The sequence below is a fragment of the Hyperolius riggenbachi genome, chromosome 4, assembly GCF_040937935.1.
Source record: "Hyperolius riggenbachi isolate aHypRig1 chromosome 4, aHypRig1.pri, whole genome shotgun sequence".
Lineage (NCBI taxonomy): Eukaryota > Metazoa > Chordata > Amphibia > Anura > Hyperoliidae > Hyperolius > Hyperolius riggenbachi.
Genome location: NC_090649.1, coordinates 327,338,840 through 327,364,011, shown reverse-complemented (window position 1 = coordinate 327,364,011; position 25,172 = coordinate 327,338,840). Strand labels below are relative to the sequence as shown.

The 25,172-nt window shown below is 43.6% G+C and overlaps 1 protein-coding gene across 2 annotated transcripts in view; it reads left to right on the top strand.

Moving 5' to 3' along the window:
* Positions 1 to 24,127, top strand: part of PDE10A (phosphodiesterase 10A) — a 232,701-nt gene extending 208,574 nt beyond the window's left edge. For both annotated transcript variants that reach the window (XM_068279518.1, XM_068279517.1), the window contains exons 19-22: positions 7,110 to 7,221; positions 10,373 to 10,453; positions 16,387 to 16,475; positions 20,206 to 24,127. In XM_068279518.1, the coding sequence (XP_068135619.1) occupies positions 7,110 to 7,221; positions 10,373 to 10,453; positions 16,387 to 16,475; positions 20,206 to 20,323 (400 nt within the window). In that variant the 3' untranslated portion in view covers positions 20,324 to 24,127. The remainder of the gene's footprint in view (positions 1 to 7,109; positions 7,222 to 10,372; positions 10,454 to 16,386; positions 16,476 to 20,205) is intronic.
* Positions 24,128 to 25,172: the final 1,045 nt, after the last annotated feature.

The window sequence follows — 25,172 nt, the reverse complement described above, 5'->3', positions numbered from 1 at the left end:
ACCTATACTGGGGGCACTTATGCCTGGCTAACTATACTGGGGGGAGGGGGGAACCTATGACTGAATACCTATACTGGGGGCACCTATACCTGGTTAGGGCAGGGGGACAAGAACTTACACAGACGGGAGTAAGAAGTGACACGGGGACATAGGAGACAAAAGAGACACGGGGAACAGAGGTGACACACAGGGGGACAAAAGAGGCACAAACTGAGGTGATACAGAGGGAGACAAAAGAGGCATGGGGAGAACAGAGGGGGACAAAAGAGAACAGATTCAGGTAAAGAACGGACCTACAGTCCCTATCTCATTTGTTAACTGGGGGCTACGTGTATTTTGCTAGTATTTGGCTCCACCCACATCATGTCATGACAATGCCCACGCTTTCTTCAGTGGTCGGGTCTTTCCCATTTTTATGCGTGGAGGGGGGCCCCGAATTATGGACTGCTTGGGGCCACCAAAACCTTAGCTGCAACCCTGCCAGGGACAAAGCAAAGGGACTTTAGCTTATGTACTTAGAACTGTGTTCTGAGTTAACAGGAAGTGTGTTCACTTTTACTTCAGTGAATGAGCTCAGGCACTTTGCTCGCATACAGTAAAAAATGGCGCGGAGGAAATAATGGCGCACCGTTCTGCCGATTATAAAACGCTATTTACCGTTTTAATGTAAATACATTAAAATGGTAAATAGCGTTTTATAAAACAGCAGAACGGTGTGCCATTGAACAATGCAGGGAGCTAGCAGAGGGGGTCGGGCTGGCAGCGGAGGTCGGGCTGGAGAGACAGCGGGCTGGCAGCGGGGTCAGGATGGAGAGGCACCGGGATCAGGGTGGAGAGGCAGCGGCCAGTGGGCTGGCAGCGGGGGTCAGGCTGGAGGGGCAGCGGGGTGGAGGGAGGATTACGCAGCATGTGTATACATTACCTCGTCCCGGCCGGCGATCGCTCCTTCACTTCATAGCTTGCAGGAGTCCTGCATCCAGCCAATCACCATGCGGCTTCAGTTTCCGCATGGTGATTGGCTGGATGCAGGACTCGTGCAAGCTATGAAGTGAAGGAGCGATCGCCGGCCGGGACGAGGTAATGTATACACATGTTGCGTAATCCTCCCTCCACCCCGCTGTCTCTCCAGCCCGACCCCCGCTGCCAGCTCACTGCCCGCTGCCTCTCCACCCTGACCCCGCTGCCTCTCCAGCCCGACCCCCGCTGCCAGCCCACTGCCTCCCCAGCCTGACCCCCGCTGCCAGCCCACTGCCTCTCCAGCCCGATCCCTGCAAAAAAAAATATTAACATATAAAACGATAAGTATCGTTTTAAGTCCAGCGCCATTCTGACACTATTGGCGCTGTGCGCCATTTTTGCCTGTCCCCATCGCTCGGCTTTGGGAACACATGTTCCCATTCACCAGTTATTGCTGCGACGGGTGTGCAATAAATATGTAGATTAATAATAATAAAAAAGTGTGTGTAATGTGGTGGGCTACTGTGCAACTATTAATATATTGTTAATATATTGGATTGGAGACCTAGTAGGGTAGAATAATCAGGCCATCTAGGTTAATTTCTTAAAAGAGGGGGGCTGCGCATACCAAAAACATTAGACACCTCTAAACCACCTCTCGACCGTCCAATTCCGATTATTCTAATCAGATTAAAATTGCTGCCGTAAAGTGCATGTTCCAACATTGGTTGCATTAATAGGTCGGACATGCTGCAAGATGTCGGGCCATCATGGCCAGTCGGGTGTGCGGCAGTAATGGTAGGGCGATGTCAGGATGAGCAACAAAACTCCAGGCACTGTGTATGTATGTATGTATAAATGTGTGTATGTGCATTTATACTTTGCCTGTCCTGTGTCGCGGTGCCTGTCCTCTTCCGAATCCACCTCTGTTTCCATAAACGCTGCCAGCGCATAGCACGCCAGCGTGCGCAATGTCATACACATATGCCACGCCGGATGGCATGTATAGAGTAGAGCGGTGGATTCAAAAGAGGACAGGCACCGCGACACAGGACAAGGAGATGTAGAAATGCACATACACATACATTTATTCATTCGGGAACAGCGGTGAGGCGATGGCCGATTCCCGAGAGATTTCATGCTGAAATTGATGAGAAAGCAGCCTGCGGTGTATGGGCAGACGGCACATCTCTCTCTCATCAGATTTGATCAGATTGGATCAGAGAGAGATTGGTCTCTTGGGCGAATCTGCCCATCATCGCTAGGTGTATGGCTACCTTAACAGGCTAAATGCACACCTTGCATCCAAACAAATGCTGCATTTATTACTCTATGGAGGATATTCGATTCCATAATGTGTAACTTACATTTGGTAGACCGCAAGGAGAGGGGCCAGCTGTGGCATTTTCCCTTGCTTACAAGACAGGAATTGTGCAGAGGTGGTGATCGAACCGAAGGTCATGCGATCAGCACTGGCTAAAGGCACGGTAAGTAACTGACACTGTGGCAGGTGGTTGGGGCACCTGTACTGGGGCAGGTATAGCTGGCTATAATGGAGGTACCTATACCTGGCTAGCTATACTGGGGGCTATACCTGGCTATATATACAGCAGGCACCTATAGCTGGCTAGCTATACTGGAGCACCTATGCTTGGCTAGCTATACCTGGCTATCTATACAGTGGACACCTATACCTTGCTACCTATAGTGGGGACACCTATCCCTGGCTATCTATAATGTGGGCACCTATACCTGGCTAGCTATACTGGGGCTATACCTGGCAATCTATACTGGGGACACCTATCCCTGGATATCTACATTATATTGCGGGTACCTACACCTGGATACCTATACTGGGGGCTAGATACCCCCGGTATAGTAATTTTGAAAATTTAGCTTAGATTTTGTTTCAAGCTTTTATTAAACTCAAAATGTATACTAGACCCTTGCTTGACACATTTCGAAAGTTACAAGAAACATGGTTATGAAAATTGACTGGATCACTTTTTGCACAGAAATCCAGCAGAAACTGAATGCCAAGGAGGTTACCTAGAGGTTTAGGGTCTCATCTCAGGGGGATAACCTCACCGAGGTGGAAGAGTCCCGTTTTTATATTTTGCTTGTAAACTATTGTAGAAACTAATACATTCCATAGTGTAATAAATGCAGCATTTGTTCAGATACAAGGTGTGCATTTAGCCTGTTAGAGGTGGTGCATGCCTGAGCGATTAACCATTCAAATGTGGCATGTCTAATGTTTTTGGGATTTTTTTTTGTCTTTGCTATTAATGCAACTACCAGGCAGCCTGTATTCCTCTGTTTGCATGGCATTTTTATGAATATGATTTGCATCGGTTTTGAATGCACTGTGTAGTTAGCCTATTTGAGGCGAACTCGCTAAATTCAGCGCTGGAGACTTGGACACAGCAGCGCAGGAGACTTGGGCGCAGCCGGCGCCACCATAGGCAGTAATAGGAACTATGGCTATAGCAGGCACAGGGAGTAACTTAAGCGCCGCCAGAAGACGGAGCTGAAGTTGCTTTTAAAACAAAAAATTCGGCTTCCAACAATTGCTGGAAGCCGAATTATTTCATTCCCCCACTATCCATGGCGGCTTGGATGGGGAATAGTAATTAACACAGCCCGGACTTGTGCGGCAGCAGGATACATATACCGGCTGTATCCTGCGCCCAAGTCTCCCGCACCGTTATCTCTCGTACGCATTCGAGGTGATGCATGCATTGATGGGTGGAACGTAATTGCCCAGAAAACAAGTGTTACATTTTTATATCAAATGGTACTGTGGGCCTGATGCACAAAAGGCAGTTAAATTTTCCATGCGCAGGAAGCGCACGACAGTTGTATCAGATAATGCCAAGTGAGCACCGCCCATAACACTATTAATGCTATATACATTACTGGAATACAGCAAGGCGTAATATGTGTTACCATAGAAATGTGCATGTTACCCTGGTAATGCATGTGGCCCTAATAGTGTAATGGGCTGTGCCTCCATTGCCTTTGGTACCAGGAATTGCCATGCAGTGCCTACCCACAGCAAACTTACTACACTTTTGTGCATCAGGCTCCATGTATCACTTTCTTATCCCAAATCTCTGGATATGTATCCCATTAACGGATGTTCTCTATTGGAAACCTAGTAGGACCACGTCCATATAATAAAGGCTCCGGTTAAAAAGGGTGGCAGATATAAAAGATATTAAAGTTATCATTTAGTAAAATGGACACCAGAATCCTATACAATAAAACCTAACTGTCCGTGCGTCATCCACTTTCCCTGTCTGTCCATCCGTCCAAAGCTTTTTTTTTTTGTACTGTGCAGTACAGACAGCCGTTGGGACAGGTGGTCGGGCCAGGGAGTAGGGCGGCCGTGTGCGCGCGTAGCGGGCAGGCAGGTGCGCGCACTCGCGCTCTGAGTGCCAGTGGTAGTTTAACTACCCAGAGCACGTTTTTAAACGGGCTTAGGTAGTCTAGTATGACATAAAATATAATTTATAATACTCATATTCTACTATTTCCCACTCTAACCTCTATTTTTACATTTACTAAAATCAGGACCAATAAAAATGATAAAATATAATTTATTTTACCAATATTGTACTACTTCATTCATGTAGTAAAATATCTTTAATACTTACCAATATTTTACTATAATCTAACCTCTCCCTACTCTTACACAAAACCCTGGTGCCTAACCCTAAGACTTACCCCCCCCCCCCCCCCTTCCCCAAGGTGCCTAACCCTAAGACCTCCCTGGAGGGCGCATAACCTTAACCACTTGCCGACCGCTCCACGTTGATTGGAGTGAGCGCGGCGGCAGCCCCAGGACCACTCAACGCCAATTGACGTGAAGTTCTGGGGGCGTGTTTTGCAGAAGATCGCGTGTGCCGATGCACTACGCTCCGTCATTAATCTCCAAGCGGGATCGCCGTCTATTTATAATGTACAGAGCTGCGATCTAAGGCAGCGATGTACTGGGGACAACCGTGACACTCGGCTGTGGGGTGTGTTTATTGTCCTGGCATTTTGGGGAGTGCTAAATTGTAAACACCCCTGTTGCTCATAGGACTTTGGGCTCCTTAGCGCACCTTGGCTGCAAAAAAGTGTCACATGTGGTATCGCCGTACGTATAATGTGTTTTGGGGTGTATTTTTACACATACCCATGCTGGGTGGGGGAGATATCTCTGTAAATGACAATTTTTTGATTTTTTTTTTACACACAATTGTCCATTTACAGAGATATTTCTTCCACCCAGCATGGGTATGTGTAAAAATACACCCCAAAACACATTATACTACTTCTCCTGAGTACGGCGATACCACATGTTTTCAGTGAAAACAGTTTTCACTGATCACTGTTTTAGATCACTAGGATAGTGACAGGGGGGTGATCGGGGGGGGGGGGGGTTCTGAGGGGGATCTTAGGGTGTGGGCAGGTGATCAGAAGCCCGCAGGGGGCAGACTAGGGCCTGATCTGATGGGTAGGAGTGCTGGGGGGTGACAGGAGGTGATTGATGGGTGTCTCAGGGGGTGATTAGAGGGGAGGATAGATGTAATCAATGCACTGGGGAGGTGATCAGAGGGGGTCTGAGGGTGGTCTGAGGGTGTGGGCGGGTGATTGGGTGTCCGCAAGGGGCAGATTAGGGTCTGATCTGATGAGTAACAGTGACAGGGGGTGATTGATAGGTGATCAGTAGGTGATTACAGGGGAGAATAGATGCAAACAATGCACTGGTGAGTTGATCAGAGGGGGTCTGAGGGCGATCTGAGGGTGTGGGCGGATTGTGTGCCCGCAAGGGTCTGATCTGATGGGTAGCAATGACAGGGGGTGATTGATAGGTGTCCAGTGGGTGATTAGAGGGGAGAACAAATGTAAACAATGCACTTGGGAGGTGATCTGAGGGTGTGGGTGGGTGATCAGGTGCCCGCAAGGGGCAGGTTAGGGTCTGATCTGATGGTTGGCAGTGACAAGTGGTGACGGGGGGATTGACAGGTGATCAGTGGGTGATTACAGGGGAGAATAGATGTATACAGTACACGGAGGGGGGGGGGGGGGGGGGTTGGGAGGATCTCCGGGTGGAGGGAGGGGGTGATCAGGAGCCCCCGGGGGAGCAGTTTAGGACCTAATCTAAAATATAGCATTGACAGATAGTGACAGGGTGTGATTGATGGGTGATTAGGGGGGTGATTGGGTGCAAACAGTGGTCTGAGGGGGTGATCAGGGGGGGGGGGGGGTCTGAGGGGTGCTGTGGGCGATCGGGGGGGCATGATCAGTGTGCTTATGTGACTTGTACAAGTGCTGCCTCCTCCCCTGGTGGTCGCTCGATCACTGGGACCACCAGGGGAGGAGGCAGCCTGTATAATACACTTTGTATACATAACAAAGTGTATTATACTCTTTGTATGCGGCAGGTCGGGGGTTAACAACCTGCCGGCGCTGCTAACTGGCCGGCGGGTGGGCGGAGCCTAATGCCGGCGGATGCGTGCATCTATGCGCGCGATCCTCGGCTAATTAGTCCCCCAGGTGCAGCTGCCGATCGGCGTTATGCGGTCATGGGGTGCCACCTTGCCAACGCCCATAGGTAGTGGGCAGTCGGCAAGGGGTTAAATAAGTTTGTTGAAAAATGATAATTTGTAATATAGGTGAGAATAGCGGAAGCTGCTTGTTGTAGTGTAAAAAGATAAAATGTAATTGATTTTTTTTTTTTTTTTTTTACGGAGAAAGCATAGGGAACAGTTTTAAACAATTATACAGTTTTAGAAACGTTTATTATATAATGGGTTATTTTAATTGATAAAGTTGGTATGGCAATGAAAGTTAAAGATAACAAGCAATATGCAGTATTTTTTTATATTTTTGCGGCTCCCTTTTACAAACGATATAATTGTTTTATATTCACGCAACACCCTTTTTATACAACTGGCACCAATAGAGAAAAGATTTGCATTGTGAATAAGGCGCTCTTTTTAATAGGCACCATTTTTACGGTTACCGGTAATACCCATGGAATGCCATTCAAAATTCTTGAAAAAAAAAAACCATATGTATATATATATTGATTTTTTTTCATATATGTACTGATTATTTTTGTATATGTACTAATTTTTTTTTTTTTAATCATCTTGTAGAGATCGCCTAATTGGTTTAATGATGACTGCATGTGATCTTTGCTCTGTGACAAAACTATGGCCAGTGACCAGGTTAATCGCTGATGACATATATGCAGAATTCTGGGCCGAGGTATGGTATCACAAACTTTTTCTGAAAGTAGCATAGCAGTAAAATCCAAAATGACAGTAAGAAATATGGAATGTATGAGACCAATAGCAATCATTTTTCATTTGCTTCACTACAGTAAGCATTGCCTTTGAAAATCTTAATTTGTGGCAGTGACATAATAGTTGGCAAAAAAAAATGTATGTTATATGCTGCTGTTGACATTGTCTGCCATTTCTTTTAAGATCATGTTAAGTGAACCTTCAAAATAATAGTTAAAAGTAAAGGTGATAATTTGCCCTTTATTAAAATGACCCTGAAGTGTGATTCGCACCTATTTAAAGGGAACCTGAGATAAAAAAACACAAACAAAATCATAAATACCTGGGGCTTCCTCCAGCCCCCTTCGGCCTGATAGCTCCCTCTGTGCCATCCTTCGCGTCCTGTATTTTCCATAAGGGCTACCGTCGGCAGTGCATGCGCGGCCCAGCCTTGTGCACCCGCCCAGCTCCTGTTGCTAGGAGCTAACAGGAGCTCTCTGCGCCTGCGTAGTACTATTGCACAGGCGCAGAACTCTCCTGGCCATGAGAGTGAGATGGGGAGCCGCACTGCACATGCGCCAACTTGCCGAAGATACTGGCACCCTTTATGGAGAATACATAAGGCGGAGGATGGCGTCGAGGGAGTGATCAGGCCGGAGGTGGCTGGAGGAACCCTCGGGTATGTATGATTGTTTCAGTTTTTTTTTCATCTCTGGTACACTTTAAAGCAGACCTGAACTCAGAACTTCCTATCTGCTCTAAAAGAAAAGCAACAGCATAATAACCTTTAGGCTGCTTTCACAGTGGGACGTTACAGGCGCACGATAGAGCAGCCTGTAACGCAGCCCAACGCACAGCAATGAAAAATCAATGGGCTGTTCAGTGCCCACGTTGCGTTACATTGTAATGCGGCACATTTATAGAAAGTGCTGCATGCTGTACGTTATACGCGGCTTTAGCCGCGTTAGACTGTTTGCACATGCTCAGTAATATGTTTTTTTTAATAGATTATGATGCAGGAGAGGAGGCGGGGAGAGTCCGCTATTGAAGCCAGCCACATGGCTACTTAATATTCACTGCACTGCAGTGTTTACTTCCTGGAGCGGCCAGTGATTGGCTGGCGGGACCACGTGATGCGGAGTGTTCCAATCACGTGGTCTCCGCATCGCATAGGACAAAAAAGGCGCACCAAGAGCTGCATAACGCGGCTCTTGGTAGCGTCCTCCTTCAACACCACCAGGCGTTGCGTTGGGGGCACGTTATGCGACCTATAGCGTCCCCTAAAATGCAACGTCCTGGTGGGAAAGAGGCCTTACTAAAAAAACATTTCTTTGTTACAGCTGATACAAACCGTGCAAAAAATCTGCAGTGTTTCTACTTCCTGTTTTCATGGAAGCAGACATATTGTTAACCTCCTATGTTTACCAATTACCTCTCTGCCGTGGCAGTCAGCTGACACAGCTGAAGAATCAAATTACAACTTGTGGGGGAATTACAGGCTGTGCTCTCCAAAATACACACAGGGTGCATTTCTTTGTTTTCCTTCTGTCATGTGCAGGAGTTCAGGTCCGCTTTAACGGGAAGGCTCTGAATCTTAGTCTTCCTGGTCCACTCATGTCCCTTTGTTCCAGCGCCATCCCCCTGTTGAAGCTATTTGACCTGCAGGTCAAACAGCTCTTCGGGGCTCTTCATGAATGCTTGGAAGTACTTGTGTCCCTGACTAATTCTGAAGATGAGCAGCTCTGTACTGCGCATTGCTGTACAACACTCATTTGTGAAATAGCACTTGAAATGGTCTCTATCACTTCAGACAACAATCGTTTGAAGTGTTGGGGGAGGGGGGGGGGGGGTGACGCTGTTCTAGACTCTCGATTAAAGCCTCGTACACACTTTAGATGATCTTTGGCCAATGTAGTTGTGCTTTTTCATCCGAGATCGATCTGCCAAAGCAGATTGCTAGATATTGTGTGATGAATGAGCCTGTTGTGCTGTTATTTACCTACGCATGCGTACTGTGGGTTTGTGTACTGCCCTGCCATTCCTCCTCTCCTCTGTATTGGTTGGCTATAGCTGAACAGCATGACTATAGATAGAATGGTTATTTGTACAGCTCTACGATTTTCATGCTAAATTCACACAATGCAATTTCGAGTCTTATGCTAAATACAAATGATGCAATTTCCAGTACGGTCATGTCAGAAATAATCATCTGATCCCATCAATCAATTTCCGATCAATAACTGGATCGATTTTGCGAAGCTATCATTGGATAATTTATCCCATTATCGATCAGGAGCAGTTGTGACATGCACTCATACGATACAACTTCTCATCATAGTACCTGTCTATCGGATGGGAAATTGAATTGTGAGTACCCAACATTATGCTCGGTACACACAATGCAATTTTCTGACAGATTCACTGTCAGATCGCTTTTGATTACCAACATGTCCTATCTGACTTCCGATCGATTTTCTGACCAATTCCCATAGAAGTGAACGGAAGTCAGATCGGACATGTTGGAAGTAAGCGATCTGACAGTAAATTTGTCAGAAAATTGCATTGTGTGTACCTAGCATAAGAGGTTATATCTTGTCAAAAATAAATCTCTTTACTCCTTATAGCAGGAGGCTGTTAAATCTTTCAGTATTTATTGAGGATGAGTCTATGAATAGGGCTGTGATAAGTAGCAGATAAACTATAGAGGTGGCAAGTCACTTTAAATTTGACATCCCGAGACTCTATTTACAGGACTTTACCACTTTTTTTTTTGTGGGGAGGTGTCTTTTAAGGTGTGTACACGCCATACTTTTGCAAACGACGGGTCCTTCAGACCCTCCCACGGGGTGGTCGTTCTGACGACAGATGCACGTGAGTACAAGTTGTCAGCAAACTGATAAGACTGTTTCTGACTGATCCGCCAAGCGGATCTTATCAGTCTGCCGACAGCTTGTACTCACGAACAACTGTCGGCAGAGCGACCGCCCCGTGGGAGGGTCTGACGGGCCCGTCGTTTGCAAAAGTATGGCATGTGTACGCGCCTTTAGATACAAGGTGGGGGAGATGCACTTTAAATCCTATATATATTATGTAATATACATATATTATGTAATTGGTGTTGTTTCTATTTCCAGGGTGATGAAATGAAAAGGCTTGGGATTTCACCAATTCCGATGATGGATAGGGATAAAAAGGATGAAATTCCTCAGGGACAGGTAAAACCTGTTTGTGTAGTTAGCGTTGCACTTTATAGAAAGGATTATGATCGCATACTTGATACTGCTGGCATATTAGTGTCTGTGCTTAATAGATGAGTAATGGCATGCTCTGTGCTTTGGAAATTTTAAATGGAAAATGATTTTAAGTACAGTAGGTGAAATAAACTACAATAGTAATCAAATAATAGGATGTATGTAAGCAAATTCTGCAAAGCAGTCTGTTGTTCATTAGGATGTAGATACACTAAGTGCTTTATGAGATATTTTCTGACCTCAATGCTTTCTGAGCATGTTTTAAAAAACACTCCCATTGACTTACATTAAAATCGTGGTAAAATTGCCGCGATCACGATTGTTTGAGAAACCTTTTCATTTAGATTTTAATTGTCAGCCTAAAGCCCCTTACACACGTTCAATGTGTAAGCAATTAATGTGTAGTAATAAGGTAAATGTTTTGTATTAAATATTCAATATATTAAGTAATAAGTAGGCTCTTACTTATGTCCAACAAAAGCGCACAGCCAAACGAACGCCATGACTGACCGCACGACCAAGGGATTGCACGCCTTGCATTCAAAACACGTAAAAGTGATTCAAACAACTTGCACACGTGACCAGTTGCACAATATTAGTCCAACAGTTGTGTGAGTTGATCCGCCGGTTGAATCGGGCAAACTGCCTGTCATCAGTCGCTTGTCTAGTTGTTTGTCACACGTTCACCTGCCCAACTATCATCATACAGACCAAGTCTGAACAATAGTTGGGTGAAAAAGTTGCATGTGTATACGAGCCTTCAATGATTGTTGTTCGATCCTGTAAGTGGTGAGGAACATGAACAAAATACAGATCTGGTACTCGGTTACAGATGAGCAGCGTGTACTGTTCAATGGAGAGGGGAGGAGGCATGGCGAGAGCCGGGTAGGTGCTAAAACAAAAGCTAATTATCGCTATGGTTTCATTATCTGGCATGCTGGATCACTAAATGACATTGTAGGATGGCTGCAAATGCACTAAATTCTCAGTCACGATCTGATGTACAGATAGAAGATTATAAATATGGTACAGAGAAAAACAGTAGTCCTGGTTTATAATTGTATGAGTGTACAGACTGGTGTTAATGGAGAAGGCTTTATAAACAATAGGTAACTAGAGTTACTAGACTATATTAGTTAAGCAAAATCATTAATGTGTTAAATTTGCATTTTTGATCCAGCACAATTTTAGGTTCTGTTACAGCTAAGTGCACACTTGCAGTTTCTGTCGCTGACAGGGATCTGGGATTGATCCCTCAAGCGACAGATAGTGGCTGAGTTCTACACAAATGCATTTCTAGCCTATGGGCTAGCGATGCATTTTGTTTCCATGGAGGGGGGTGGAGGGATGAGTACACATGACAGAGAGGCTTTCCCCCGAGTCCAGGGAGTGGTGAAAACAATGCAGTCTGGGGCTGTTCGAGCATCGAACTTGCAAAACATTAGGTGTGCTAAATCTTTAGACAACAATCAGGCCGCTGCTGTACACACATTAGATGCACACAAGATTCTCGCCTGAGGCAGTCTTTATTGGCCACCCTGGTCCAGATTTATCCAGTGTGCGTGTATGTAGTTTTATTTTTGTCCTTTGGAACGTTCATGCATTATAAATAGGAGCTGGTTCTAAAATTATCATGCCATTACATGAAATACAGACCCCCTCCCCTCTCACGCGGTTGTGTACAGCGTCACTAAGGGATTGTCTTGGACTTGGTAACATGCTTCTCCATGGCAATATGACACGCATAGCATCACTAGAGGGCGGAGCGTAAACTCTGCTGCTCACTAATCTTGTTGCTATGGCTTCCTAGCACTGCGTTAGCCCGACAAAAATAGACTGACAAAAATGGTCTACATTTAAATCAATGAACAACATATTTGGGGACATCTCGAGTTACAGGTGAGTTGGGAAGAATCCCACCCTGAACATCATAGATAAAATCAACAAACTGGTACACTTTGGTTTCATATATTAGTTTCACCTTTTAAGTTGAATTACTGAAATAAATGGACATTTGCATGATATTCAAATTATTCGTGTTTCACCTGTAGATGAAAGGAGCAGCCAATACAAAGTGGCAGATTAGGGAACAGCAGAATTAGGACTCGTGTTTAGCAAGTTGCCTGCAGGCACAGATATGAATAATAAGGATTTTTCTGCTTAGGTTTTTCTTTTGAGGCCTGTTGATTTTCTAATTCTTATTTGAAATGGGTCATATCTGGTATGCATGAACACAGAAAGTTTGCACCTTGGATTTGGCTTTCTCAGTGAATGTGAGAATGGCTGTTTCCCTTAAAACCTTTGTCCTGCTGCCAACTGTCATTTTACAATACTGATTTACAGATGAAACAAAAATCTATCTAGTTACTATGGGTAATAGACATAGATACATCCCACACATGTGAACTGCAGTTTTGTCTTCGTCTCCATAATAACTGGCCTAGACACTGGAGACTGGTGCCCATGTAACCTATCGCCAGGACAAAGATGGTGACATTTGGCCAACGGGAGCAAGTTACTGACAAAGGGCTAGCTAGGTTCTGACTCAAATGTCACTCGGTAAACATATGAGTAGGCAGATTTAGAGCAAAGACCGATTCACTATAAGGGGTTTAACTGTCACAGATACGCAAATATAATGCTGAATTTCAATATTGGATGGGGGGTCTTAAAGTGAACCTGAACTGAGTAAAATTATTTAAAATTAACATTTGATGTATCTGCAAATGAATGTTAAATACTTACCTCAACATTAGTTCCTCTCAGAAGCAGCTCACCATTTCCTTCTAACAATTCTGACAAGATCTTGCCAGACTTGTCCCTCAGGAAGCTGAAAGCCTTAACTGACAGCAATTATATCAGTTGCTGTTGGATATAACTGAAAGGACAACTGATGTACACACACAAATGTCAATAAGACAAGCCCTATATGTACTATATCAGGTCCTATAAACCTGTTTGTAAAGATATACATAAATACGTAAGGAAAGGCCACCACCAGGTATGGGTGTCCTTTTAACAGCAATATCCAAAATTTGGATGTGGTCGTCACGTACTGTGGGGGTCCTTGCTGATCCCCCTCCACTTCAAATTATATTTGTATATAAGTGGGGTGTAGCTATCCCACAGAACACGTAACTGGAATCACTGTTCAGGGTGGTATGGGTCAGAGTCAGGTCGCTAGCTAATGATGGTGCTATTTACATGGTGCTAAACATTGTGCAAAGTGCTGTACATAAAAAACCCTAATGAGATCACATTTTACCACACAGGCTTCTTCAGAAGGTGCTATACATATGTTACATAGTGCTATACATAATACACAATCACCACATGATTAAAATAACAAGTTGCCCCCCATATATATCGTGCCCCTGTCAGAGCTGAATATGCTGCGTACAGCTGTCTTTTTTATACTAGGGAGGCAGGAAGAGGACGTTCCAGCCCATTTGAGCCACGCCCACCAGTATATCGGCCGGCCCACATGGGTATCCCATAGATTGGGGGTCCCGCAAACTTTCCGGGTCATCCCCCACAGGCTGTGGCGCCATATGAGTGCTTACCTATGCAGGGTTAGAGTATGACAGCAGGGGTCGTGCGGTACGAGCGGTGGACGCTGTATGCGTTCCATCCGCGGAGGAAAGGGGTGGAGTATGCGCTCCACTTGCGTCATTTCCTCCGCATACCACGCGTATGCCATGACGCATAGCACACGCTGTACGTGACCAATCAGGTCGCGATGACAAGCGTCCAGCGGGAGTGGTCCAAACCTCCCCACTGCGATGGACCCTCCCCTGTTGCCATGGTGTCCCATGGCATGTAAACAATGTCTACCTCCTGGGACTTGTAGACAATCCCATGTATTATTCCAGATCAGGAACTAAATATATACCATACATAGGTAAATTCTAACGCTGGAGCCAGGTAAGCACAGGTACTAGAATATGAAAAATGAAGCCAAATCAACATAAGAGGACCTGGATCAATACACTTGCTGAATGCAGTACTTACTGACTAAATGTAGATCAACATAAGAGGACCAGGATCAGTACACTTGCTGAATACAGTGCATATTTTAGAGGCATAGATCACAGGATCTCATTCACCAAATATTTAAGGTTGTGTACCACACCCGATATGACAGCTCACCATTATTATTATAACAAAGAATATTAGGATATTGTGATGCTGCCAAGCTTGCTTGGAGAGTGGGTTAATATAAATATATATATATATATATATATATATATATATATATATATATATATCCATTACGGAATCATGAATACAGTGCATATTCTGGGGACATAGATCACAAGATCTCATTCACCAAATATTTACGGTTGTGTATACCCATGGCGCCACAGCCTGTGGGGGATGACCCGGAAAGTTTGCGGGACCCCCAATCTATGGGATACCCATGTGGGCCGGCCGATATACTGGTGGGCGTGGCTCAAATGGGCTGGAACGTCCTCTTCCTGCCTCCCTAGTATAAAAATGACAGCTGTACGCAGCATATTCAGCTCTGACAGGGGCACGATATATATGGGGGGCAACTTGTTATTTTAATCATGTGGTGATTGTGTATTATGTATAGCACTATGTAACATATGTATAGCACCTTCTGAAGAAGCCTGTGTGGTAAAATGTGATCTCATTAGGGTTTTTTATGTACAGCACTTTGCACAATGTTTAGCACCATGTAAATAGCCTCCCATACGGGGTGTATATTTGGGATCATTACTATTGAGCAGGCCTGCTAGGGTGAATCATTGCTATCATTAGCTAGCGACCTGACTCTGACCCATACCACCCTGAACAGTGATTCCAGTTACGTGTTCTGTGGGATAGCTACACCCCACTTATATACAAATATAATTTGAAGTGGAGGGGGATCAGCAAGGACCCCCACAGTACGTGACGACCACATCCAAATTTTGGATATTGCTGTTAAAAGGACACCCATACCTGGTGGTGGCCTTTCCTTACGTATTTATGTATATCTTTACAAACAGGTTTATAGGACCTGATATAGTACCTATAGGGCTTGTCTTATTGCCATTTGTGTGTGTACTTTTTCCCTGGTACCTTTACATTTTCGGTTTGTGTTTGTCTCTGAGGACAACTGATGTGCAAGGTTATGTCCATGTTTCCTTATGGCTCAAGTGATATTAGTGGTTAACGAAGTGCTGACCCAGAAGCTTTTATGAGGTCATCATCATTTTTAAAATGAAAGCAATTAAAGTTTGTCTAGCACCAGGGGCGTACCTAGAAATCCCCGGGCCCCCCCCCCCCCCTGCAAAAAAAAAATCCCGGCAGGGGTCGCATCCCCTATTGTTATGCCAGTGTCAGACATGATGTTTGCACTTTATCTGATGAAGGGGACCCTCCGCAGCCCCGAAACAATTGTCATGTTGTGCATACAATAAAACTGCTTGTAACATTGAACTGGTGTGCCAGCCGAACTTGAATTGCTTGTATTGGACTGATGTTGCTTCTGCATTAAGGCTGAGCACCCAACTATCCACGGCAAGGTGTGCCGATCCAAAACCTGATATTACATTTTTAGAATGGAGGCCAGAGAATTCCTTAGAGCACAGTGGACACACAGGACATGGAAGAGGAGAAAAAAAATGAGCAGACTACACAGGAGGTAAATATGACCGGTGTATGTTGATTTTCACTTTTATTTTTCAGTTCAGGTTTGCTTTAAGTACTACACACAAACCTCTCATAAGCATTGAAAGCTAAAGGTACCAGTGGTGATACTAATGTAAACCGACATTATGTTGTAGTTAGTATATCAAATACAGATTTTTTTACTTTGTGCTACAAAATGCCATGTTTTACAATATCCTACATAAATACTTTTTTTTTTTAATATATATATACTATAGATTGGATTCTACAACGCAGTAGCTGTACCTTGCTACACAACATTATCCCAGATTTTCCCTACTACTCAGCCTCTTCTTAATGCATGCAGGTAAAAGTCACAACTTATGTATATGATTATTCTACATTTATGTATTGGGAACTTTGGTTGGTGTATAATTATTAGTACATTTGGGTCCATTTCTAAAACCAAATGATAAAGTGATAGTGATAACGCAAGTTAAGTTTTTATTTGTTGCTTTCATTTTTATTATTATTATTTGTACTTGATTTTGCTATTTATAAAGCCATGATAAATGAAAGAAGATTGACTTACTGCCATTCTACTATGTTCATGCTATGAAACCCAAGATTGTTTGAGCCAAAATTATTACATATAATGCAATACAAACTTAAAGGACAACTGTAATGAGGGATATGGAGGTTGCCATATTTATGTCCTTTTAAACAATACCAGTGTCTGAATCACACCAGGAACAAGCATGCAGCTAATCGTGTCAGATCTGACGACAATGGGCAGCACGGTGGAGTAGTGGTGAGCGCTCTTTCCTTGCAGCGCTGGGTCCCTGATTTGAATCCCAGCCAGGTCAACATCTGCAAGGAGTTTGTATGTTCTCCCCATGTCTGTGTGGGTTTCCTCCGGGTATTCCTCTTTCCTCCCACATCCTAAAAACATACAGATAAGTTAATTGGCTTCCCCCTAAAATTGGCTTTAGACTAGGATACATGCACTACACAATACATAGACATATGCCTATGGTAGGGACTAGATTGTGAGCCCCTCTGAGGGACAGTTAGTGACAAGACAGTATGCTCTGTACAGCGCTGTGTAACATGGCAGCGCTATATAAATGCTTATGGTCTAGCAGTTAGCATTCCTGGTTTTTACCCAGTTGGCCTAGGTTCGACTCCCGGTATGGGAACAATTGCTGCTGGCTGGATAGTGTACTGGTAAAGGGCTCTGCTTCTGACACAGGAGACCTGGGTTTGAATCTCGGCTCTGCCTGTTCAGTAAGCCAGCATCTATTCAGTAAGGAGTTCTTTGGGCGAGACTCCCTAACACTGCCTACTGAGTGCGCTCTAGTGGCTGCCTCACAAGCGCTTTGACATTAATAATAATAATAATAATTCCTTTTTGTGTATAGCGCTTTTCTCCTGTCAGTCTCAAACACCCGATCTGCTGCATGCTTGTTCAGGGTCTATAGCTAAAGGTATTAGAGGCAGAGGATCAACAGGACAGCCAGGCAACTGCTATTGCTTAAAAGGAAATGAATAATGGCAGCCTCCATATCCCTCTCGTTACAGTTGTCCTTTAAACCCAGCTCCACATCAGCAGAATGCAAGGACTTCTTTCTTAGAACATAATAGCAAAAAGCAGGCTGGCAGTCAGGACACTGAGAGTAGTGAAAGGGATCTTTGGAACCCAAGGGGAGCAAAAGTTCATTGACTTCCCATCATGGCTGAGTAAACAAATACAATCCTGCACAAACCTCCACCAATGAAAATCTGGGCCCCTTAGCATGCTGCTCATATATGTGTGTAGCCCCACAGAATAAGGGAGAAGTCAGCAGTTGTATGTACATTCAGAAGTGCCACAAGAGATTTCCAAATGGCCTTCATTTGTCACTTCCTGACAAATGGACAAGTCATCAGAGATTAAATGGGCACTGGTTACACTGGTGAGAGAGGGGAGACATCCCATATAATAATAATATTATTATTATCATATGAGACTAAGAGGCAATTGTATGGAAATTGAGCAAATTCATTCTAGTGAGAAAAGGTAGAAAAGCCTTCCCATCTAAGGGGGTACATATTAAACAGTTTAGAGAGACTGTTTATTTGCATGAAAATAGGTAACACAAGTAACTGAATAGAGCAATTTCATATTTGTCCAGAAGATGGCAGCATAGCACTAGCATACAAATATAGAATATAAAGCCCCATAGGGAAGAAATAAGCAACTGAAGGAAAGTAAGTGAAGAGTATATGGCCAGAAATAAAGGGTAAATTGAAAGAGTTAGGATAAATAATAAAAGTTCATATAAGGGTTATCTGGCATCGACTGATATGTATCTGATGTTCAAAGTCTTAGTTGTCATTACAATTACATAGCTTTGCAAGTACCAGCTATCGGAGGAAGCTCAGCTGTCCTACATCTAGAACAGGTATGTCAAACCGGTCCTACGAGGGCCGAGATCCTCACACATTTTTGATACAGCTCAAATGAATTGATGGGTTTGAATCAGGAAAGGTGTGGTCCATCAGGTAGAACTCATTCCTTTCTTTCTCAGTCCATCCTAAACACTGGCATGGATCTGGCCCTCCAGGCCTGGAGTTCGACACATGTGATCTAGAACCAACTAATATCTTTGGTACACATAATAAAACAAAATCTAAAGAATAGAGATAGACAACAAGAACAAAGTTGGAAGTAAAAAAAAAAAATACATGTAAAGGGTGAACTACTTTAAAGAGGAGCTGTCAGGTATATATATAAAAAAAAACAACACCACATATATAAGTAGATAAATACTAGCTCTACGTACATAACATATGTATTGTACTGTCCACATTTTGATTTCTGTGAATTTTATGTAGTAAATAAAGAGAATTCCATTTCAGGCAATTGCCATCTTAATTCCCTCTGACTGAAGCCAATACTGATGTCATTTCCTCCCTCTCTGGGAGGAGGGCGGCCGGTGTCTTCAGACACTCCCACCCAGCTCTACAATAGAAAGTGTGTTGTCATTGTGCGACTCTGTAGCTTGAGATGCATGAGAAATATTGGCCAATCAGAGGAACAGAGGTGTGGGAGGGGATAACAGGAGGGAAAGAGGCTTCAGCCAATCAGGCTGCATTAGTTAAGTCTAAGGGGATACTAAAGAAGCAAAAAAAAGACAAACCAGCACATGTTAGCTGATGCTCCACAGAACCACTGAGACCCAAGTGCTAAAACAGAGTACCCTGGAATGCATGTGCCATCTAGAAATGTGTCAACAGTAGACCATCATAAAGCTACCCAACCTAAGCACAGATGTATGTTTATGCTGGAACCACATGCCTCAACGTATTACCCGTTTATCTCCTCATAACTCTCCCACATGTCCCTGTTATCACTTTTGGATAAAGTCACTTTTTCATACAGGAAGAAGCAGGCCGGCTGTAATGTTCTCTTCTATCACCCTCTCATTCCCACCTCCTCCCTGCCCCATACACTTTCCTTAAGCTCCTCCTGAGAGACCAGTCAAGGATGTGTCATCTACTGTACTATCCTATCAGCAGGCTGGGAGAGCGGTTTTGAATGTGTTGTGGAGTTTAACTGCAGATTAGAGTCTAAAGCCCCGTCTACACGAAGCGATCCGGCGGCTCGATTAGCCGCCGGATCGCCTCTGCAGCGTACCCGCCGTGTCCCCGCTCGCCCGTGCGTGCGTCGTATTTGATCCCCCCTCGTCCCCGCGCGGCGCCACTTATCTTCCGCTCGATTCCCTGCCATTGTCCCCTCGTGGGGAATGAGCAGGGAATCGGCGGTGGCGAGATCCGACCTGTCTGATCTTATCAATCGAGCCGCATTAGCGGCTCGATTGATAAGTCACATCGCTTCGTGTAGGCGGGGCTTTCATACTGTCTGAGTTGCAGGACTGGGTGATCAGAGTTAAAATATTTTGGCATGTCAGACAAGTTACACATGCTGTAGTATACTGTATATTTAGTTAAGTGTCTGGAGCTTTATTTCAAATAAATGTAAAATGCAGCAAAAAAGGTTCACTGGTGTACATATTTGTATCTAAAGGTTTATTTTTATCCTTTGCTTTTCAAAGGGATAACCTCAATCAGTGGGAAAAAGTGTCCAGAGGAGAAGATACCACAATGTGGATTCCCACCCAGTCAACTGTGACGGATTCTGCAGATTCTGTTCCTGTGAAGATTGATGACTGATTGTTACAGACAACCTAACCAAAAAGGAACCTAAAGGAAGGCACATGTAAGCTGATGCTCCACAGAACCACTGAGACGCAAGTGCTAAAACGGAGTACCCTGGAATGCATGTGCCCTCTAGAAATGTCAACAGTAGACCAATGTCCTCATCATAGTGCATCATCTGGAGGAATTATGCTGGGTGACTAGATTCCTGAAGCTGCTACAAGATCTTATCCAATATGGTCATTCAAACTTCATTATATGTAATACATCTACATTTACCAGCATAAGGGTGGCTGTTAAAAGCTAGTGGTTCATTCTTTAGTAACCCTGAGCCTGTATGTTGGAAAAAGCTCTTTATGTGGTGGAGGGCTGTTATTTTTGAAAAATAATTTGGGTAGTGTTTTGAAATAGACCCAAGTGTTGAGTTTAAAGCCAGGCATAGATTATTCAATTTATGATTAGAACATAGATTGGATAGAACATGGAATCTGATAACAAATATCTACTAGAAAAGAAGACTCTTTTGATCAATGTTGAATCATTTTCTCAATCAATCCTTGATTGGGAAAGGCCATTGTTTGAAACATTGATGTCGCAAGAAGTAGGACAAAGCGGTACGAGAACTAGGCTGCTTTAGCTCTGCAGCTGCGGCTTTAGCTCTGCAGCTGTGGCAGTAAGAGTGAAATTAGATCAGAACTCAGCAGATATCTCATTGAGTAGAACAAGTTGGTAAATTATCACTTTTGGGAAGATACTGATTGTTTTCTACATCCAGTAATGTATGCTTGCCTTTAGTCTGCTTTGGTTAGTTGAGCTGGAGGTTGGTGGGTAAAGGGTCTGTGGCTATTGGGTCATTTTATTCGTTTACAAACTTGCTCTAAAACCACAGATATCCAGTCCATTGCTGCTCCAGTTCATGACAGAAACACATTGTTTAACCATTTTTCCTTACCATGCTAAATGAAATGAACCTAAACTTCGGTATAAAGATGACCAAACACGATACAATAAAATATCCAATTTTACAGCAATTTGATAAAATGATTAGTTGTACAGAAAAATGTAAAACTTTGATTAAAATTGATTGCAATTCTTGAATTGATATGTAAAAAATTGTATAGTGTGTGGCCAACTTTAGGTTACATTATGTATTGAAACCACTATATCAAACTCATGAGATGTTTCGAAAGGATAAGGATATCTAGAATTTTAGATGGATACTGAATCTGTTGTAGACCTACTTTTATTGGCTTTACTAATGCACTTTTGTTTACACTATATACCATTACTTTGCACTGAAAAACCTCAAAGGCAATCTTGGAGCATATTTTTGCACAATCTAATTTGGGGGTTGATCCGAGGAAGGTGCTGTTGTCTATAATGCCTATGTGTCATTCTAGGAAATGTGAGATTTCTGTGACACGTTAACATTATGTGATACAGTTACTTTTTGTGAGAAACTGATGGCAGAATGTCAAAATGTACTTTTGCTTAATTAGGATTGAATGATTTTTTTACGTTCTATATTTATTGTACCAATTTAAAGGCTTGTATAGTATTTGATAAGCAGTGGACTATACATAAAACTCTCTTTTGTCTTTAAGAGCATGCACATTTTGCTTCGTCAGACCATGTCTGATAGAAAAAGGCTAATGTGTTTTATCCATTCGGAGAGAACTGTGGAGAGCTTCTTCTGTCCTTGTGACTAATTGACTAGGTTGCATCTCTGATATGTTAACAGTGACACATTGTGGCACATTGCTTTGCCATGAGGAGTGTAGCCAATCTATGCTCAAATCTCTGGCATTTCAAATCTGAGTTCACTTCATTATTTGTAAAAATGTGAGTGGTTACTTAAAGTACACCTGAAGTAAGAAACTATTTTGTGGATTGAGCCCACGGCAGGTAAGATTAACTGTTCCTACTTTGTGGTGCTTGTCTTCAAGGACCCCTTCCGTTGCCTGTCCTTGTACCCCTGCAGCTTTGCCGGGAAGTTCACTCAGCGTTAAATGAGCAATTCTGAACCAGGCATACGCGTGTTCCAATATGTACATGACCAGAGCCTTTCATTCCAGTTCAGAATGTCTCGTGCACGGCACAGGCACTTCCTCCGACTTATTCCACTGACGGGCGCTTCAAATATTTGAGTCGTAAAACAGGTAATGGCAAGGACCCCAAAGGTAACAAGCACAATAAAGACGGTTGGGAATAGCTAATCTAGCCTACCGTGGGCTTAATCCACAAACTAGTCTCACTTCAGGGATACTTTACACAGCTTTTGATAACAGAAGTGGAATTATTGTGATGAGTTGGCTGAAATCCTTTTTATGGTGAGAGGGGAATGCATGTTGAAAGGTTTCAGGGCAGGATATTTATCCTTCTCTGTATTCAGCCTTCACCTGGTAGAGGTTGCCATGTGATTCCCTTAGCACTTCACATTTACATTGACTAGTACATAGTACTAGAACAGCTTCGTGGTGATGATATCATTATCATATGTGTGTTTAATAAATTCACAACCAGTGCTAGCTGCCAAGATTTAACACAGAGTTAGTTACTGAATAATTATTTGAGAGAAAAAAATCCTTCTAATTAAAGGTACCTACAGACACAAGAAGATTGTTGTCCAAACCATTCATGTACCATAAGATAAAACAATTGTAGTTTTTTAATAGGACCTTGACATCTGTCCTCCACGGGGGAGGAATCCATTAGCAAGACAAGATGTTCCTGCATAACAGGCCAGGAACATTTCCCCCAAATGTACTGGAATAGGTTTCTAAAGCGAAGCACATACTTAAAGAGGAGCTGTCAGCCATACTATCTAGGGAAAAAAACAAATATATAAGTAGATAAATACTTGCTCTACTTGCATAACATCATAACATATGTATTGCACTGTCCACATTATGATTCCTGTGAATTTTATAAAGGAAAAGTAGAGAATCCTATTCTAGACAGTTTCCATATTTACTGTGGCTATTTTGAAGCCAGTCGTGATGTAATATCCACCCTTAGTCTCCTCTGCCTGATTTGCCCGCCCTTCACTATAGAAAGTGCATTGTTTCAGCCTGAGAAATTTTGGCCAATCAGAAATAACAGAGGTGTGGGAGGAGAAAAAACAGGAAGTAAAGAGGCTTCAGCCAATCAGGCTGCATTAGTTAAGTCTGAGGGGAAGTAAAGAAGCAAAAAAAAGACAACCCAGCATGCCCTGCAACTTCTCTTTTGTGTACCAAATTTTCTGTGTACCAAATGAGTCATGTAAACTGGGGAATGATAATTTATCAACAAGAAAAGTAATAGTGATTTTAACTTTTGGATTGCCTGATTAGCATCCTTATTACTTGTTTACCAGATAAAAATAAAGAATTGATTTTTGATTTTATGCCCGACAGCTACTCTTTAAGATTTTTGTCTGAAATAATCAGGACTGATTATTTAATCAGGAAATGTTTAAAGGATACCAGAGCCCCGTTCTCCATTCTGCGCCCTCCGCTGCTTGTAATTGCCCTCCGGCACCCTCTTCCAGTTAGCTGGGTCTGACATCAGTGCGCTGGCCCGACTGCATGTGTTCTAATGTACGCAACAGCATCCGGGAGCGATCTGTGCATGCGCATGCCGTCATCGTGTTTAGTGAAAAGTTAGGGTATTATTTTGCAATTTTAAGGAGTGAAACTATCCATTAACAGTATGCAAGATGGTTTATCCACCTTTAAGTGCATACTTTAAAGGGAATGGGCAGTACACTCCGGACAACGTGGACTTGATTGGCAGTGTAGCGCTGGCGCAGTAGAGGTCGGCCTCTGCAACGGAGGGGACCCCGGGTCGGCAGCTGAGAGCATAGCTGCAGCGTGGGACATGTCGGCTGCAAGGGGCTGTAGGAAGCCCTGGGTATGTAGATGTTTGTTTGTTTTTTTAATAGCTCAGACATTCCCTTTAAAGGGAAGGTCCAAGCAAAATAAAAAAATGAGTTTCACTTACCTGGGGCTTCTACCAGCCCCATGCAGCCATCCTGTGCCCTCGTAGTCACTCACTGCTGCTCCAGTCCCCCGCTGGCAGCTTGCCGACCCCTGAGGTCGGCGGGCCACATTGCGTACATTTTTACGCATTCCTGCCAGTGCAGGAACATTAACACATACATTGTTACGCATTACTGGTTCAATGCGTACAAATTTACGCATTGAACCAGTACTGCGTAAAAATGTATGTGTTAATGTTCCTGCGCAAGCGGGAATGCGTAAAAATGTACGCAATGCGGCCCGCCGACCTCCGAGGTCGGCAAGCTGCCAGCGGGGGACTGGAGCAGCAGTGAGTGACTACGAGGGCACAGGATGGCTGCATGGGGCTGGTAGAAGCCCCAGGTAAGTGAAACTCATTTTTTTATTTTGCGTGAACCTTCCCTTTAAGGGACAATTTTGGCCATGAAGTAGTTTCCCTTATCTCATTATATTCAATTTATAAAGTTAAATATAATATTAAGAGTATATATATATTTAGTCTTACAGAATGGTGGCCTTAGCATGAGTACATCTAGAGCAGAGGTGTCAAACTCAAATACAAAGTGGGCTGAAATTGAATGCTGGAAATTACTCGAGGGACAACCTCAATGTCTACTGGCCACCTTCCTCTCTTATAAAGTTCCCTGGTGTCTAATGGCTCCCCTCCAACCCCTATACAGTTTGCTGGTGTCTAGTGATCCTCCTCCCTCCCTTATATGGTTCCCTGGTGTCTAATGCTCCTCCTTCCCTCCCCTATATGGTTCCCTAATGTTCAGTGCTTTCACCCTACCTCCCCCAAATGGCTTCCCTGGTGTTCTAGGGCTTCACCTCCAATATAGTTTCCCCTGTGATCTAGAGTGGGCCAA